Here is a 16,758-nt window from a genome sequence, read left to right on the forward strand (position 1 = left end):
GAGATCCATAACAAAGTCCTTCTTCCCAATTAACAGCGAGTGAACAGAAGATCAAAAACCAGCTCTGCTTTCAGCTCTCCAACTTTACCCTTCTTTCTTGAAGACAGTGTTCAGCCCTCATTTTCACGTTTATTGTTATTAAAAATATCTTTAGCAACAAACTTAAAGTATAACCAAAAATCCATACTTTAAAATGTAAAGAAATTATATTTACATATAATTTTTCACATTAACTCATTCAAACTGTAACTGTTATATTACAGGTGTTGGTTGAAACATCTAAGCATCTTAGCATTTTGTCTTCATATCATGCAAACTAAGTCCTAACCACTTTCAAGCACTACTGATACCAGGAGACATTCCACCAGTAATTATTCAATTGGAAAATTTCATTGAAACAATCTGAATAAATCATTTTTGCTGCAAGATTACATCCACTAAAATGTCATGAAGACGAGTGGGTAAGTAATAAACAAATTTGCAAATTGTGTTAAAGGTCAGGCCCCCTATTAACATGGACTAAATCAATCTCAATAAAAGACATTTTTAAAATAAGAAAAAAATAATTCAAGTGGCCCAAATACATATACTTTGTTGCTATGATTAATTACATGGGCATCTGTATTAGGATTGGTAAAAGCAGCATGTGGAAGAAGAAATAAGGTACAAGACCTAGGAAAACTACTTGAAAGGAACAAGGCTAAGATGGTCACTCAGAGAATGGGCAGTATTTCCTCCTGCTGGGGCAGGTGAAAAGGAGAACCAGTGTGTGTCTGTGTCACGATTATTCAAGTCTACACCTCATCCCATGAAGTGTAGCTTGGGCTGCAGTTCACAGAATAAACAAATTGTGACTAGCGCAATTTTTTTTTTTTTACATCTTTATTGGAGTATAATTGCTTTACAGTGGTGTGTTAGTTTCTGCTTTATAAAAAAGTGAATCAGTTATACATATACACATGTTCCCATATCTCTTCCCTCTTGCATCTCCCTCCCTCCCACCCCTCTAGGTGGTCACAAAGCACTGAGCTGATCTCCCTGTGCTATGCGGCTGCTTCCCACTACCTAGTTTACGTTTGGTAGTGTATGTATGTCCATGCCACTCTCTTGCTTTGTCACAGCTTACCCTTCCCCCTCCCCATACCCTCAAGTCCATTCTCTAGTAGATCTGTGTCTTTATTCCCATCTTACCCCTAGGTTCTTCATGACATTTTTTTTCTTAAATTCCATATATATGTGTTAGCATACGGTATTTGTCTTTCTCTTTCTGACTTACTTCACTCTGTATGACAGACTCTAGGTCCATCCACCTCATTACAAATAGCTCAATTTCGTTTCTTTTTATGGCTGAGTAATATTCCATTGTATATATGTGCCACATATTCTTTATCCATTCATCCAATGATGGACACCTAGGACAATTTTGATATAACACCATTCTTAAGAATATATTATATTTTATCAATCTTTTTCTCACATGCACAAACACACACACAGTCATAGAGGTAATTCTGAAACAAAGAGAAAATCAGAACTCACAGTTTACCACAAATGCACACCATCCAACTCAGAAACCCAGGTGCTCCAGAATCCACAGAAGGCGTGAAAATGGTGCTCAGAGAGCACCATTTTCAGCTCTGGTTTTTGCTTTTTTGAATGGTGTCCCTAATATCCTTTTCTAGTTCCAGTAAGTTTTGGTAAAATTTTTCAGCAGTGTCTTCATCTAGGTCTATCTGGAAAAGAAACAAAGTTAGGGATGACTACGAAGGAAAAATGAAATGAATAGTATTTGAATAAAAGGAAGCCATTTAAATAACACAGGTAAGAGAACCCAAAATAGGGCCAGTTGGAGTGGGCTGTGGTGGCAGCCATGTGGGGAATGTTAGGAATCCTGAGGACACATTAACTCTCCATCCAAACTCCAACACTCACCAAGCCTACTGATGCTTCCCTTAAATAGCAAGACAAAGATCTGAGCTTTGCTGTCTCCCCTAACTGCTGTGTACCTAGTAACAGAAGACACCAAACATCTGTGATATAAAAAAGGCCAAGAGAGGAAAATCAAGACTTTTTTTTTAATTCCAACTGCTACTTACTTCCTAATATCCACATTCTTTAGTAAAAGAGCCCTGATCTTAGCTGAGCTCACTGCTCTGCAGATGAAAGACTACATTTCCAGCCTACACTGAAGTTAGTGGTACCAGGTGACCATGTTCTGGCCAATGAGATGTAAGTGGAAGTGTTGTATGGTACCTATCCAGGACTCTCTTTAAAAGGAATGGGGCACCCCTTTCTTTCTCCCTTCTTCCATGCTGCTCCCCTGAGCTATAAGGATGAGGGCCACACCTCAGGGATAACAGAAGGAACCTGGGCACCTGACAATTTGCAGAGCTGCCAGGCCAGCCTAAGGTTGCCTCTCCAAACTGCTTTACATGAGAGAAACCTAAGCTTTTATCTTGTTTAATCCACTATTATTTTACACTCTTCTGTTTTATGTAGAAAATCTAATTTTAACTTACACACTGTACATAAAAGCAAACTTTCAGCCCCTATAAAGTGTTTCTTATCTCTTTCCAAGTCAACACAGAGCCTAAACTTAAAAAAAAAAAAAGCCTCTTTCTTCATGAAGCTAAAAGGCTAAAAAATGAAAAAACTTTATAACATTTTGGAAAAAATATTTCTATTCGTTCAATCATATTAGTGTTTTTCCATGTTGTAACTGGAAAAGACATTATAGCTCTCTTTAGTTCAACCCAACCTTTAAACAGAGCAGAGAGCTGACTTTCCAAAATTAATCAAAGGTTAAAACATATTCTGCAGTGCTGGGAAAATAGCGGAAGAGTAAGACATGGAGATCACCTTCCTCCCCACAGATACACCAGAAATACATCTACACGTGGAGCAACTCCTACAGAACACCTACTGAATGCTGGCAGAAGACCTCAGACCTCCCAAAAGGCAAGAAACTCCCCACGTACCTGGGTAGGGCAAAAGAAAAAAAGAGAAAAACAGAGACAAAAGAATAGGGACAGGACCTGCACCAGTGGGAGGGAGCTGTGAAGGAGGAAAGGTTTCCACACACTAGGAAGCCCCTTCGCGGGCGGAGACTGCGGGAGGCAGAGGGGGGAGCTTCGGGGCCGCGGAGGAGAGCACAGCAACAGGGGTGCGGAGGGCAAAGTGGGGAGATTCCCGCACAGAGGATCGGTGCCGACCGGCACTCACCAGCCCGAGAGGCTTGTCTGCTCACCCGCCGGGGTGGGCGGGGCCGCAAGCTGAGGCTCCGGCTTTGGTCGGAGCACAGGGAGAGGACTGGGGTTGGCGGCTTGAACATAGCCTGAAGGGGTTAGTGCACCAAGACTAGCCAGGAGGGAGTCCGGGGAAACGTCTGCACCTGCCGAAGAGGCAAGAGAATTTTTCTTCCCTCTTTGTTTCCTGGTGCGCGAGGAGAGGGGTTTAAGAGTGCTGCTTAAAGGAACTCCAGAGACAGGCGCGAGCCGCGGCTAAAAGCACAGACCCCAGAGACAGGCGCGAGCCGCGGCTAAAAGCATGGACCCCAGAGACGGGCAGGAGACGCTAAGGCTGCTGCTGCTGCCACCAAGGGGCCTGTGTGCGAGCACAGGTCACTATCCACACCCCTCTTCCAGGGAGCCTGTGCAGCCCGCCACTGCCAGGTTCCTGGGATCCAGGGACAACTTCCCCGGGAGAACACACGGCTGGCCTCAGGCTGGTGCGACGTCACGCCGGCCTCTGCCGCCGCAGGCCCACCCTGCACGCAGTGCCCCTCCCTCTCCCCGGCCTGAGTGCGCCAGAGTCCCCGAATCAGTGGCTCCTTTAACCCTGTCCTGTCTGAGCAAAAAACAGACGCCCTGCAGCGACCTACATGCAGAGGCGGGGCCAAATCCAAAGCTGAGCCCCTGGGAGCTGTGAGAACGAAGAAGAGAAAGGGAAATCTCTCCCAGCAGCCTCAGAAACAGCGGATTAAAGCTCCACAATCAACTTGATGTACCCTGCATCTGTGGAATACATGAATAGACAACGAATCATCCCAAATTAAGGAGGTGGACTTCGAGAGCAAGATCTATGATTTTTTCCCCTTTTCCTCTTTTTCTGAATGTGTATGTGTATGCTTCTGTGTGAGATCTTGTCTGTATAGCTTTGCTTCCACCATTTGTCCTAGGGTGCTATCCGTCCGTTGTTTTTTTTTTAATTTTTTCTTAATAATTTTAATTTTAATAACTTTATTGTATTTTACCTTCTTTCTTTCTTCCCTTCCTTCCCTCCTTTATTCTTTCTTTCTTTCTTCCCTTCCTTCCCTCCTTTAGACAACGAGTCATCCCAAATTGAGGAGGTGGACTTTGAGAGCAAGATTTATGATTTTTTCCCCTTTACCTCTTTTTGTGAGGGTGTATGTGTATGCTTCTGTGTAAGATTTTGTCTGTATAGCTTTGCTTCCACCATTTGTCCTAAGGTTCTATCCATCCCTTCTTTTTCCTAAATAATTATTTTTTAATTCAATAAATTTATTATACTTTTATTTTACTGTATCTTCTTTCTTTGTCTTTTTTCCTTCCTTCCCTCCTTCCTTCCTTCCTCTCTCCCTCCCTCCTTTCTTTCCCTCTTGCCTTCTTTCCTTTTTTTCTTTCTTTGTTTCCTTCTTCCTTTATTTCTTCCTTCCTTCCCTTTCTTTCTTTCTTCCTTCCTTCCTGCCCTCCTTTCTTTCTTTCTTCCTACTTCTACTAATTCTCTCTACTTTTTCTCCCTTTTATTCTGAGCCGTGTGGATGAAAGGCTCTTGGTGCTCCAGCCAGGAGTCAGGGCTCTGCCTCTGAGGTGGGAGAGCCAACTTCAGGACACTGGTCAACAAGAGACCTCCCAGCTCCACATAATATCAAACAGCGAAAATCTCCCAGAGGCCTCCATCTTAACACCAGCACCCAGCTTCACTCAACGACCAGCAAGCTACAGTGCTGGACAACCTATGCCAAACAACTAGCAAAACAGGAACACAACCCCACCCATTAGCAGAGAGGCTGCCTAAAATCATAATAAGGCCACAGACACCCCAAAACACACCACCAGACGTGAACCTGCCCACTAGAGAGACAAGATCCAGCCTCATCCACCACAACACAGGCACTAGTCCCCTCCACCAGGAAGCCTACGCAACCCACTGAACCAACCTTAGCCACTTGGAGACAGACATCAAAAACAACGGGAACTACGAACCTGCAGCCTGCAAAAAGGAGACCCCAAACACAGTAAGATAAGCAAAATGAGAAGACAGAAAAACACAGCAGATGAAGGAGCAAGATAAAAATGCACCAGACCTAACAAATGAAGAGGAAATAGGCAGTCTACCTGAACAAGAATTCAGAATAATGATAGTAAAGATGATCCAAAATCTTGGAAACAGAATGGACAAAATGCAAGAAACATTTAACAAGGACATGGAAGAAATAAAGATGAAACAAGCAACGATGAACAACACAATAAATGAAATTAAAAATACTCTAGATGGGATCAATAGCAGAAAAACTGAGGCAGAAGAACGGATAACTGACCTGGAAGACAAAATAGTGGAAATAACTACTGCAGAGCAGAATAAAGAAAAAAGAATGAAAAGAACTGAGGACAGTCTCAGAGACCTCAGGGACAACATTAAACACACCAACATTCGAATTATAGGGGTTCCAGAAGAAGAAGAGAAAAAGAAAGGGACTGAGAAAATATTTGAAGAGATTATACTTGAAAACTTCCCTAATATGGGAAAGGAAATAGTTAATCACGTCCAGGAAGCCCAGAGAGTCCCACACAGGATAAATCCAAGGAGAAATATGCCAAGACGCATATTAATCAAACTGTCAAAGATTAAATACAAAGAAAGCATATTAAAAGCAGCAAGGGAGAAACAACAAATAACACACAAGGGAATCCCCATAAGGTTAACAGCTGATCTCTCAGCGGAAACTCTGCAAGCCAGAAGGAGTGGCAGGACATACTGAAAGTGATGAAGGAGAAATACCGGCAACCAAGACTACTCTACCCAGCAAGGATCTCATTCAGATTTGATGGAGAAATTAAAACCTTTACAGACAAGCAAAAGCTGAGAGAGTTCAGCACCACCAAACCAGCTTTACAACAAATGCTAAAGGAACTTCTGTAGGCAAGAAACACAAGAGAAGGAAAAGACCTATAATATAGAACCCAAAACAATTTAGAAAATGGGAATAGGAACATACATATCAATAATTACCTTAAATGGAAATGGACTAAATGCTCCCACCAAAAGACACAGACTGGCTGAATGGATACAAAAACAAGACCCATACATATGCCGTCTACAAGAGACCCACTTCAGACCTAGAGACACATACAGACTGAAAGGAAGGGGATGGAAAAAGATATTCCATGCAAATGGAAACCAAAAGAAAGCTGGAGTAGCAATTCTCATATCCAACAAAATAGACTTTAAAATAAAGTCTATTAGAAGAGACAAAGAAGGACACTACATAATGATCAAGGGATCGATCCAAGAAGAAGATATAACAATTGTAAATATTTATGCACCCAACACAGGAGGACCTCAATACATAAGGCAAATACTAACAGCCATAAAAGGGGGAATCGACAGTGACACATACATAGTAGGGGACTTTAACACCCCACTTTCACCCATGGACAGATCATCCAAAATGAAAATAAATAAGGAAACACAAGCTTTAAATGATACATTAAACAAGATGGACTTAATTGATATTTATAGGACCCTCCATCCAAAAACAACAGAATACACATTTTTCTCAAGTGCTCATGGAACATTCTCCAGGATAGATCATATCTTGGGTCACAAATCAAGCCTTGGTAAATTTAAGAAAATTGAAATTGTATCAAGTATCTTTTCTGACCACAACGCCATGAGACTAGATATCAATTACAGGAAAAGATCTGTAAAAAATACAAACACGTGGAGGCTAAACAATACACTACTCAATAACGAAGTGATCACTGAAGAAATCAAAGAAGAAATAAAAAAATACCTAGAAACAAATGACAATGGAGACACAACGACCCAAAATCTATGGGATGCAGCAAAAGCAGTTCTAAGGGGGAAGTTTATAGCAATACAAGCCCATCTTAAGAAGCAGGAAACATCTCGAATAACCAACCTAACCTTGCACCTCAAGCAATTAGAGGAAGAACAAAAAACCCCCAAAGTTAGCAGAAGGAAAGAAATCATAAAAATCAGAGCAGAAATAAATGAAAAAGAAATGAAGGAAATGATAGCAAAGATCGATAAAACTAAAAGATGGTTCTTTGAGAAGATAAACAAAATAGATAAACCATTAGCCAGACTCATCAAGAAAAAAAGGGAGAAGACTCAAATCAATAGAATTAGAAATGAAAAAGGAGAAGTAACAACTGACACTGCAGAAATAAAAAAGATCATGAGAGATTACTACAAGCAACTCTATGCCAATAAAATGGACAATCTGGAAGAAATGGACAAATTCTTAGAAATGCACAACCTGCCAAGACTGAAGCAGGAAGAAATAGAAAATATGAACAGACCAATCACAAGCACTGAAATTGAAACTGTGATTAAAAATCTTCCAACAAACAAAAACCCAGGACCAGATGGCTTCACAGGCGAATTCTATCAAACATTTAGAGAAGAGCTAACACCCATCCTTCTCAAACTCTTCCAAAATATAGCAGAGGGAGGAACACTCCCAAATTCCTTCTACAAGCCCACCATCACCTTGATACCAAAACCAGACAAGGATGTCACAAAGAAAGAAAACTACAGGCCAATATCACTGATGAACATAGATGCAAAAATCCTCAACAAAATACTAGCAAACAGAATCCAACAGCACATTAAAAGGATCATACACCATGATCAAGTGGGGTTTATTCCAGGAATGCAAGGATTCTTCAATATACGCAAATCTATCAATGTGATAAACCATATTAATAAATTGAAGGAGAAAAACCATATGATCATCTCAATAGATGCAGAGAAAGCTTTCGACAAAATTCAACACCCATTTATGATAAAAACCCTGCAGAAAGTAGGCATAGAGGGAACTTTCTTCAACATAATAAAGGCCATATATGAAAAGCCCACAGCCAACATCATCCTCAATGGTGAAAAACTGAAAGCATTTCCACTAAGATCAGGAACAGGACAAGGTTGCCCACTCTCACCACTCTTATTCAACATAGTTTTGGAAGTTTTAGCCACAGCAATCAGAGAAGAAAAGGAAATAAAAGGAATCCAAATCGGAAAAGAAGAAGTAAAGCTGTCACTGTTTGCAGATGACATGACACTCTACATAGAGAATCCTAAAGATGCTACCAGAAAACTACTAGAGCTAATCAATGAATTTGGTAAAGTAGCAGGATACAAAATTAATGCACAGAAAACTCTGGCATTCCTATACACTAATGATGAAAAATCTGAAAGTGAAATCAAGAAAACACTCCCATTTACCATTACAAGAAAAAGAATAAAATATCTAGGAATAAACCTACCTAAGGAGACAGAAGACCTATATGCAGAAAATTACAAGACACTGATGAAAGAAATTGAAGATGATACAAATAGATGGAGAGATATACCATGTTCTTGGATTGGAAGAATCAACATTGTGAAAATGACTCTACTACCCAAAGCAATGTATAGATTCAATGCAATCCCTATCAAACTACCACTGGCATTTTTCACAGAACTAGAACAAAAAGTTTCACAATTTGTATGGAAACACAAAAGCCCCCGAATAGCCAAAGCAATCTTGAGAACAAAAAACAGAGCTGGAGGAATCAGGCTCCCTGACTTCAGACTATACTACAAAGCTACAGTAATCAAGACAGCATGGTACTGGCACAGAAAACAGAAAGGTAGATCAATGGAACAAGATAGAAAGCCCAGAGATAAACCCACACACATATGGACACCTTACCTTTGATAAAGGTGGCAGGAATGTAAAGTGGAGAAAGGACAGCCTCTTCAATAAGTGGTGCTGGGAAAACTGGACAGGTACATGTAAAAGTATGAGATTAGATCACTCCCTAACACTCCCTAACACTCCCACACACAAAAATAAGCTCAAAATGGATTAAAGACCTAAATGTAAGGCCAGAAAGTATCAAACTCTTAGAGGAAAACATAGGCGGAACACTCTATGACATAACTCACAGCAAGATCCTTTTTGACCCACCTCCTAGAGAAATGGAAGTAAAAACAAAAATAAACAAATGGGACCTAATGAAACTTCAAAGCTTTTGCACAGCGAAGGAATCCATAAACAAGACCAAAAGGCAACCCTCAGAATGTGAGAAAATATTTGCAAATGAAGCAACTGACAAAGGATTAATTTCCAAAATTTACAAGCAGCTCATGCAGTTCAGTAACAAAATAACAAACAACCCCATCCAAAAATGGGCAGAAGACCTTAATAGACATTTCTCCAGAGAAGATATACAGACTGCCAGCAAACACATGAAAGAATGCTCAACATCATTAATCATTAGAGAAATGCAAATCAAAACTACAATGAGATATCATCTCACACCAGTCAGAATGGCCATCATCAAAAAATCTAGAAACAATAAATGCTGGAGAGGGTGTGGAGAAAAGGGAAACCTCTTGCACTGCTGGTGGGAAGGTGAATTGGTTCAGCCACTATGGAGAACAGTATGGAGGTTCCTTAAAAAACTACAAATAGAACTACCATATGACCCAGCAATCCCACTACTGGGCATATACCCTGAGAAAACCAAAATTCAAAAAGAGTCATGTACCAAAATGTTCATTGCAGCTCTATTTACAATAGCCCGGAGATGGAAACAACCTAAGTGCCCATCATCGGATGAATGGATAAAGAAGATGTGGCACATATATACAATGGAATATTACTCAGCCATAAAAAGAAATGAAATTGAGCTATTTGTAATGAGGTGGATAGATCTAGAGTCTGTCATACAGAGTGAAGTGAATCAGAAAGAGAAAGACAAATAGCATATGCTAACACATATATATGGAATTTAAGAAAAAAAATGTCATGAAGAACCTAGGGGTAAGACAGGAATAAAGACACAGACCTACTGGAGAACGGACTTGAGGATATGGGGAGGGGGAAGGGTGAGCTGTGACAGGGCGTGAGAGAGGCATGGACATATATACACTAACAAACGTAAGGTAGATAGCTAGTAGGAAGCCGCCCTATGGCACAGGGATATCGGCTGGTTGCTTTGTGACCGCCTGGAGGGGTGGGATAGGGAGGGTGGGAGGGAGGGAGACGCAAGAGGGAAGAGATATGGGAACATATGTATATGTATAACTGATTCACTTTGTTATAAAGCAGAAACTGACACACAATTGTAAAGCAATTATACCCCAATAAAGATGTTAAAAAAAAAAAACATTCTGCAGTGCATTTCTATGAAATGCTAATAAAATACTTTGGTTTATAGAATTAAACATTTTCTCCCCTTGGTAAACCAATTATTCCTTCGAGATCAATAGATAGTAAGTCCAAACAAATTCTGAGGGCCTAAAAGTAAGCTCATTAGTTTACAATAGAGTTCCCAAAGTGTGTTCTTTGGGATGATGTTAAGCATTATGTAAAATTTAAAGAGAAAAGAAAAAGTTGTATAGTCAAGAATAGCTTGCAAGCAGCAGGATGAAACACGTCACGCGTATTTCTTAACTGTATCAACTTCTCAAAGCCTTTACTGGGCTAAGGTGCATTGTGCATGTCTCTGAAAGAGGGACATATGATGTGAAGCATTTCTCGAATTTACTTGGCTGACAAACTGCTTTCTGCAAATCTTCTCAAGGAACTATCCCACAAAAGGTATTTTGGGAAACACTGGAGGTTCATAGGTTCATTTTCAGTAAACATATACCACGGGAAGCAGAGAGCCTGTTTCCTCTTAGACCTCAAGCTACTGACATAGACAAGATCACTGACAGTTTTGACTCTGACTTAGCTAACTTATTTGCTTCAATCTAATTTTATTTTATGCCGATTCCTCCTCACAATAAGATAGGCAGTGAAAAATGGGAAGCTAAAGTAAACCTTACTCATGACAAAAATACAACAAAATTAGGACTTCACTGGTGGCGCAGTGGTTAAGAATCCGCTTACCAATCCACCTACCAATGTGAGGGACACGGATTCGAGCCCTGGTCCAGGAAGATCCCACGTCTCAAAGCAACTAAGCCCGTGCGCCACAACTACTGAGCCTGTGCTCTAGAGCCCGTGAGCCACAGCTACTGAGGCCCGCGCACCTGGAGCCCGTGCTCTGCAACAAGAGAAGCCACTGCAATAAGAAGCCCGTGCACTGCAAGGAAGAGTAGACCCCGCTCGCCGCAACTAGAGAAAGCCCACGCGCAGCAACGAAGACCCAGTGCAGCCAAAAAACAACAACAACAACAACAAAATTAATCCTTACAGGGTCAAAATAAAACTTTTTTCATTTTTCTAATATGTAACTATGTTTATTTTTATTATTTATTTATCTGGCTGTGCCGCATCTTGGTTGCAGCAGACAGGATCTTCGTTGCCGCGTGTGGGATCTTTAGGTGCAGCATACGGGATCATTTTTAGTTGTGGCATGCGAGACCTAGTTCCCTGACCAGGGATCGAACCCCGGCCCCCCTGCATTGGGAGTGCTGAATCTTAACCACTGGGCCACCAGGGAAGCCTCCTGTAACTATGTTTAATTTCATTTTAGGTTACACAGAGTCTACAAAACACAGCATTCATTTTTTTTCCAAACTCCATCCCGTACCTCTTCAAAACACCAGTCTATTAAAGCTAACAGTTGTCATAAGTGGAACTGAACACTCAAAGGGAAGCTAACTTCACTCAGAAAGATGCTTTATATTTCATCCAACTTGTGACACATTTCTTGAGCACCTGCCATGTGCAAGGGAACACGCTAGGAAAGGGGGTGCAATCTCCCCCTCCTCATGGAGCTTATCCTTGGACAAGGGGGCCCGCTACTGAATGAATACTACACAGAACTGGCATAAGAGGTCAAAAAAGCCTAGCATGAAAGCATCTGACCTGATGCAAAAGGTCACGTGAAAGCTGTGATCTTAAAGATAAACAGTAGAAATGAATCAGTAGAAAGAAGGGTAAGAGCAGTTTAGGTGGAGAGAAGGTGTGCCATGGCTGAGAGGCAGGAGAGAGCAGAAAGAAATGAAAACAGGCCCATGTGATGCCAGCGAGCGGAGACGGGAGCCCCAGGAGAGAGAAGCTGGGCAGCTGGTAGGGCTGGTCAGGAACCCAGCAGCAACCTCTTCAGTGAAACAAAGGAAACATTTACCTTTTTGGACGTTACGTAATTGCTTCCAAAGCCAGTGGTGGCACTCAGATATTTCACCAGAGGATCGAGAGACTCGGGCTTTTGGTGGAAAAGCCAGACCTGGAAAAGAAGAGGGTGTCAGTGATTCTTCTCTTCTGCCCAAGGTGAGTGAGGCTGGAGGGGATGTACAATCAGCACTTTACAGAGCCCCAGACAAATTCTAAAAGTCCTCCTGAACAGCATCAGCTCACTGTGATGCCTTCATGAACCACTACTATAATTCGAAGGAAGACAGTAGGGCAGCCTGCTTAATAGCATCCTGTGAAAATTTTTATTCAAAGCAAAAAACCATATTTTAGCTGTCTCTTCTCTTAATCCCCAGATTAAAGTTCATGGCATGTGGTCTGGAGCTTATTCAGAGTGGATACTCAGCTCACGCCACAGTAAAGTATAGGTCACTGATGTGATATTTTATTAATAGATAAGCACACACACGTACAACTTTCAAAAGATGTACGTGGTAATAAGTCTTCCTCCCCAATTTTCTAGCCACCCAGTTCTCCTCTCTGGAAGCAAACACTCATGCTACTGTTTTGTATATTCTTCTAAGGAAATCTATTTGCTTAAAAACATATATATCCATTTCTCTTATGCAAACGGAAGCAAAATACACACACTACTCCACACTTTGCATTTTTCACTTGAACAGGCCTTGGAGATACTTTCAAATCAGTATATGAAAATTTTATTCTCTTTTAAAGTAGCACAGTATTCCATTTCATGGATGTGCCATACTTTATATAATCAGTTTTCAACTGCTAGACCTAGAGGTTCTTTCCAGTTTTTGCTATTACAAACCTCACTGTGATGAATGATGAATACATCATTCCATATAAATTTGAGTACATCTATAAGATAAATATCAAAGATGGAATTGCTGGGTTAAGGGTATGTGTGTTTATTATTTTGAATGATCTTGTCAAAGAGTCCTTGATAGAGGCTATAGGAGTCTACTCTCCCCCAGCAATGTAGAAGAGTGCTTATTTCCCTAGACCACTGTCAATACAGTACATTATCAAACTTTCTAATCTTTGCTAATCAGAGTTGAAAAACAGTTTTTCATTATAGTTTGAATTCGCATTTCTCTTAGTAGCAGTAAGATTAGGCATCTTTTCATATGATTAAAACAGTTTCAAAACTCTCTGTTCATGTCCTTTGCCTATTGTTCCAATAGGTTGTTTTTCTTGATTTCTTGAAGCTCCTTAGATATTAAGAAAATGTAACCCTTTATCTATGGTATGAGTAGCAGGTGTTCTTCCACTTTGTGGTTACTCTTTCGAGTATATGTGTAGTGAGAATTTTAGTCACGTAAAATTTTTTTACTTTTATTAAATCAAAATTTTCAGTCTTTTCTTTTATGGTTACTGGGCGTAGCTAAGCCTCCACACTCTTAACTTATTTTATAACTTCCCCGTTTTTGTTTTTGTTTTTTGGCAGCACCAAGCAGCCTGTAGGATCTTAGTGCCCCACCCCCCGTATTTTTTTCTAGTAACTATATATTTTAATTTTTATGGATCTTTTAACTTACCTAGAATTTTATTTGACAGTAAGGTAAGAAGAAAAGATCCTATTCTATTATTTTCTGAATAAACCATCTTTTCCCCATTGTTTTGGAAGGCCATGATTATCATAGACCAAATCCCTGTATGCTATGGGCCTATTCTCAACTTTCTCTTCTGTTCCATTGATCTGTCGGTTCTCATGCCAGAACTATACTTTTTTCATTAAGATGGTCTTCTTTAAAATCTCAAATGCTGAAATACACAGAATCCTTTACAATAAGCCTTCTCTCATTTACTCCTATAATTCCTATTTTATAGTTCATAGTAAAAGGCTTAGATGAGTGAAAAACATGTGCCCAAGGGTTCACAGCCAGAAACTGGAGAAATGGAATTTGAACAGAATTACTATAATTCTATAGTAATAGAATTATATATAGCACATTCTTAACCACTGTGCTTTAGGCCACTCAGGTTCAAACCATTTAAGGAGATAAAACTTATCCAAAGATTGAAGAGATTCTTGCTACACATGTGGTGTGCTCAAACCCTCATTTGCATCCACCAGCATATATAACCATCACTAAGTGGTAATTACCTCCTACCCATCCACACTGAAGGAAATTACAGCAGGGTCACAACAAACTTTTAAAACTGTGACACTGGGGTCATGCTGCTCATTTCATCCAAATCCAACCTATCCTTCAGAGCCCGGATTAAGCCCGACTCAGCAAGCAAAGCCTCCTCCGACTAGTCCAGCCCCACTGTGATCCTCCTTTCTGATTATTCCTCCAGTACTTGCCACCAGATGACAGAATGTCTTACTTTCTTGTCTATTTTCTCTATTCATTCTTTTTTTCTAAACATGACTCTAAGCTCCTTAGTAACTTCTAATACTTTGACTTCTAACTAGATTTTGACTTCTATTTCCACACCACCGACACTCAATATATACTTGACCTCTAGACTTGATTTTCAGTGACATAAATGTGTGGAATGAGTGCCCTAAAGGACTATTCATTATCTTAAATAGTTTGACATATACATTAAGAAATAATTAAAATTAGTTTAAAAGTACTTGCTTCTACTGTGTGTCTCTACAATCAATGCATTTGTTTCTGCAATGTTTACCAAAAGAAGAGTGCCAAGTCAATTCCCTTAACGTTTGCCTTAATTTCAATTCAGCTACGATTTAAGAATCTGTTAAGTATGAGCACTACAGTGCTAGGCTCTCGGGTTTTCAAGATGCCTAGCAAAAATCCTGAGGGAGCTAAATGGAGTGAGGGAGACACACACACACACACAGAACTGACTTTAATACAATAGAATTTCAACCAGATGGTGTAAAGCACAGAGGACAAATAAATTTCATCTTGTATGATGATTCTGATCCATTAGTAGTGGATGTCTTTGGGCCTTGAGTTGAAAAACACTCAGAGACATCATTTATGTAAACAGAACAGAGTATTATGATCCATTACTAATGTCTGCCATTGATGAGGAAACACATGCAATCCACACATGTGCGATTTAAGGAAACGAACTTGTTTTCTAATAAAGTAACAACTCGATTCTCGAATATTAACAGAGAAAAGAGAACCTTCCCATAAGGAAATGGAGCTGGACGTCGTTGCCTCTACTCTTGACCCATGAAACACACCTTCTCCACAGGAAATCTCACACTGACTGCCCAGCCACCGTCTTGCTTTGCCTGCCGCTGCAGTATTCCACGCTGTGCTCTCCTCCGGCTGCTCATGTATTTTGCTTCTACAGAAGTGCTGTCCCCACAACCATGGTATCCAGTGCCATGAAACATACTAAACTTTCAAAGTTCACTCCTAATGCTCAGAACTTAGTCCTAAACAGGACCTTGATTATTCAGAGCTTGTTCTCTTATCTTTTCTGTTAAGATTGTTTCTAAACCAGTGAACTTACAGTCTACATCTGTGAAGTGAATACAATATATTAAAACTCTAGTAACATACCAGTGCTTCTGTTCCATTGTATGGTGTCAACGTGAAAGCATTTGCGAAAAAGCGGAACTAAGAAAAAGAAAACCATAGTCATTTCGTGGTGGTTTAGAGTCACAAAAGCATTATTCATTTAAAGATTAATAAAAGACAACCTGCATTTCTTATTATAGAGCATTTTTTAAGTTTCAAAAAATAAAGAAATCTAAATAAGAAATATCACTTAATCTCCATTACTCCAATCAACCACTTTTAACATGAAGGCATATTTCCTTCTCATCTTTTTTCTCTGCCTGTTATAACGGAGGGATATATTTTTCCTGAGCTCTACAAGGGAGGGACATTTCCTAAAAGCAACATTTTCTAATGTGTGCTGGAGGACACTGGTCCTGCAAGATGCTCAAAATACAAAACAAACAAGCAAAAACATGATTCTATGATCATACAATGCACAATCATACACTTTTGGGGAACTTTTAATGCATCTGACTAGATTAAAAGCTCAGAGAAATCCAGTTTGATATCGTTTAACTCGTTATTGACCAGAGGATTTTTGCAGAAACTAATGCCCGTAGCCAGCAATTTGTTATGAATATTGAAACGTCTCTAGTCAATAACGCTTGGGTAACAAAAGACATATTAATATGTCTCTGAGGCGTATATAACATATTACTGAGACATAATATACCTCTCAATAATATGTGAACACAGGTTTCCCAAAATTATATAATCATAGAACTCTTGGGATCTATGGTGCATGACCAAAGAAACATTCCCTTATAGAAAAGTGGACACTCAGATGGTGGTACAGTCGGAATATCAGGTAGTATGAAGCAGAGATTGCATACTAAGTAACGTCAAAACCCTTGAATGAAATGGAATTCTGCCACCTTTAGATTCAATTTCTTATTT

The 16,758-nt window shown here is 40.0% G+C and overlaps 1 protein-coding gene across 1 annotated transcript in view; it reads right to left on the minus strand.

The window, feature by feature from the left end:
- Positions 1-863: 863 nt before the first annotated feature.
- HSD17B7 (hydroxysteroid 17-beta dehydrogenase 7) overlaps positions 864-16,758 on the minus strand; it is a 32,069-nt gene continuing 16,174 nt past the window's right edge. Inside the window, exons 7-9 of the mRNA XM_022563281.3 lie at positions 15,862-15,918; positions 12,339-12,437; positions 864-1,733 (exon numbers count right to left, since the gene is read on the minus strand). Of these exons, the coding sequence (XP_022418989.1) occupies positions 1,632-1,733; positions 12,339-12,437; positions 15,862-15,918 (258 nt within the window). The 3' untranslated portion in view covers positions 864-1,631. The remainder of the gene's footprint in view (positions 1,734-12,338; positions 12,438-15,861; positions 15,919-16,758) is intronic.

This window comes from Delphinapterus leucas, chromosome 1 (genome assembly GCF_059928025.1).
Source record: "Delphinapterus leucas isolate spDelLeu-1000000601 "Yukka" chromosome 1, BTC_Dleu_Yukka2, whole genome shotgun sequence".
Classification (NCBI taxonomy): domain Eukaryota; kingdom Metazoa; phylum Chordata; class Mammalia; order Artiodactyla; family Monodontidae; genus Delphinapterus; species Delphinapterus leucas.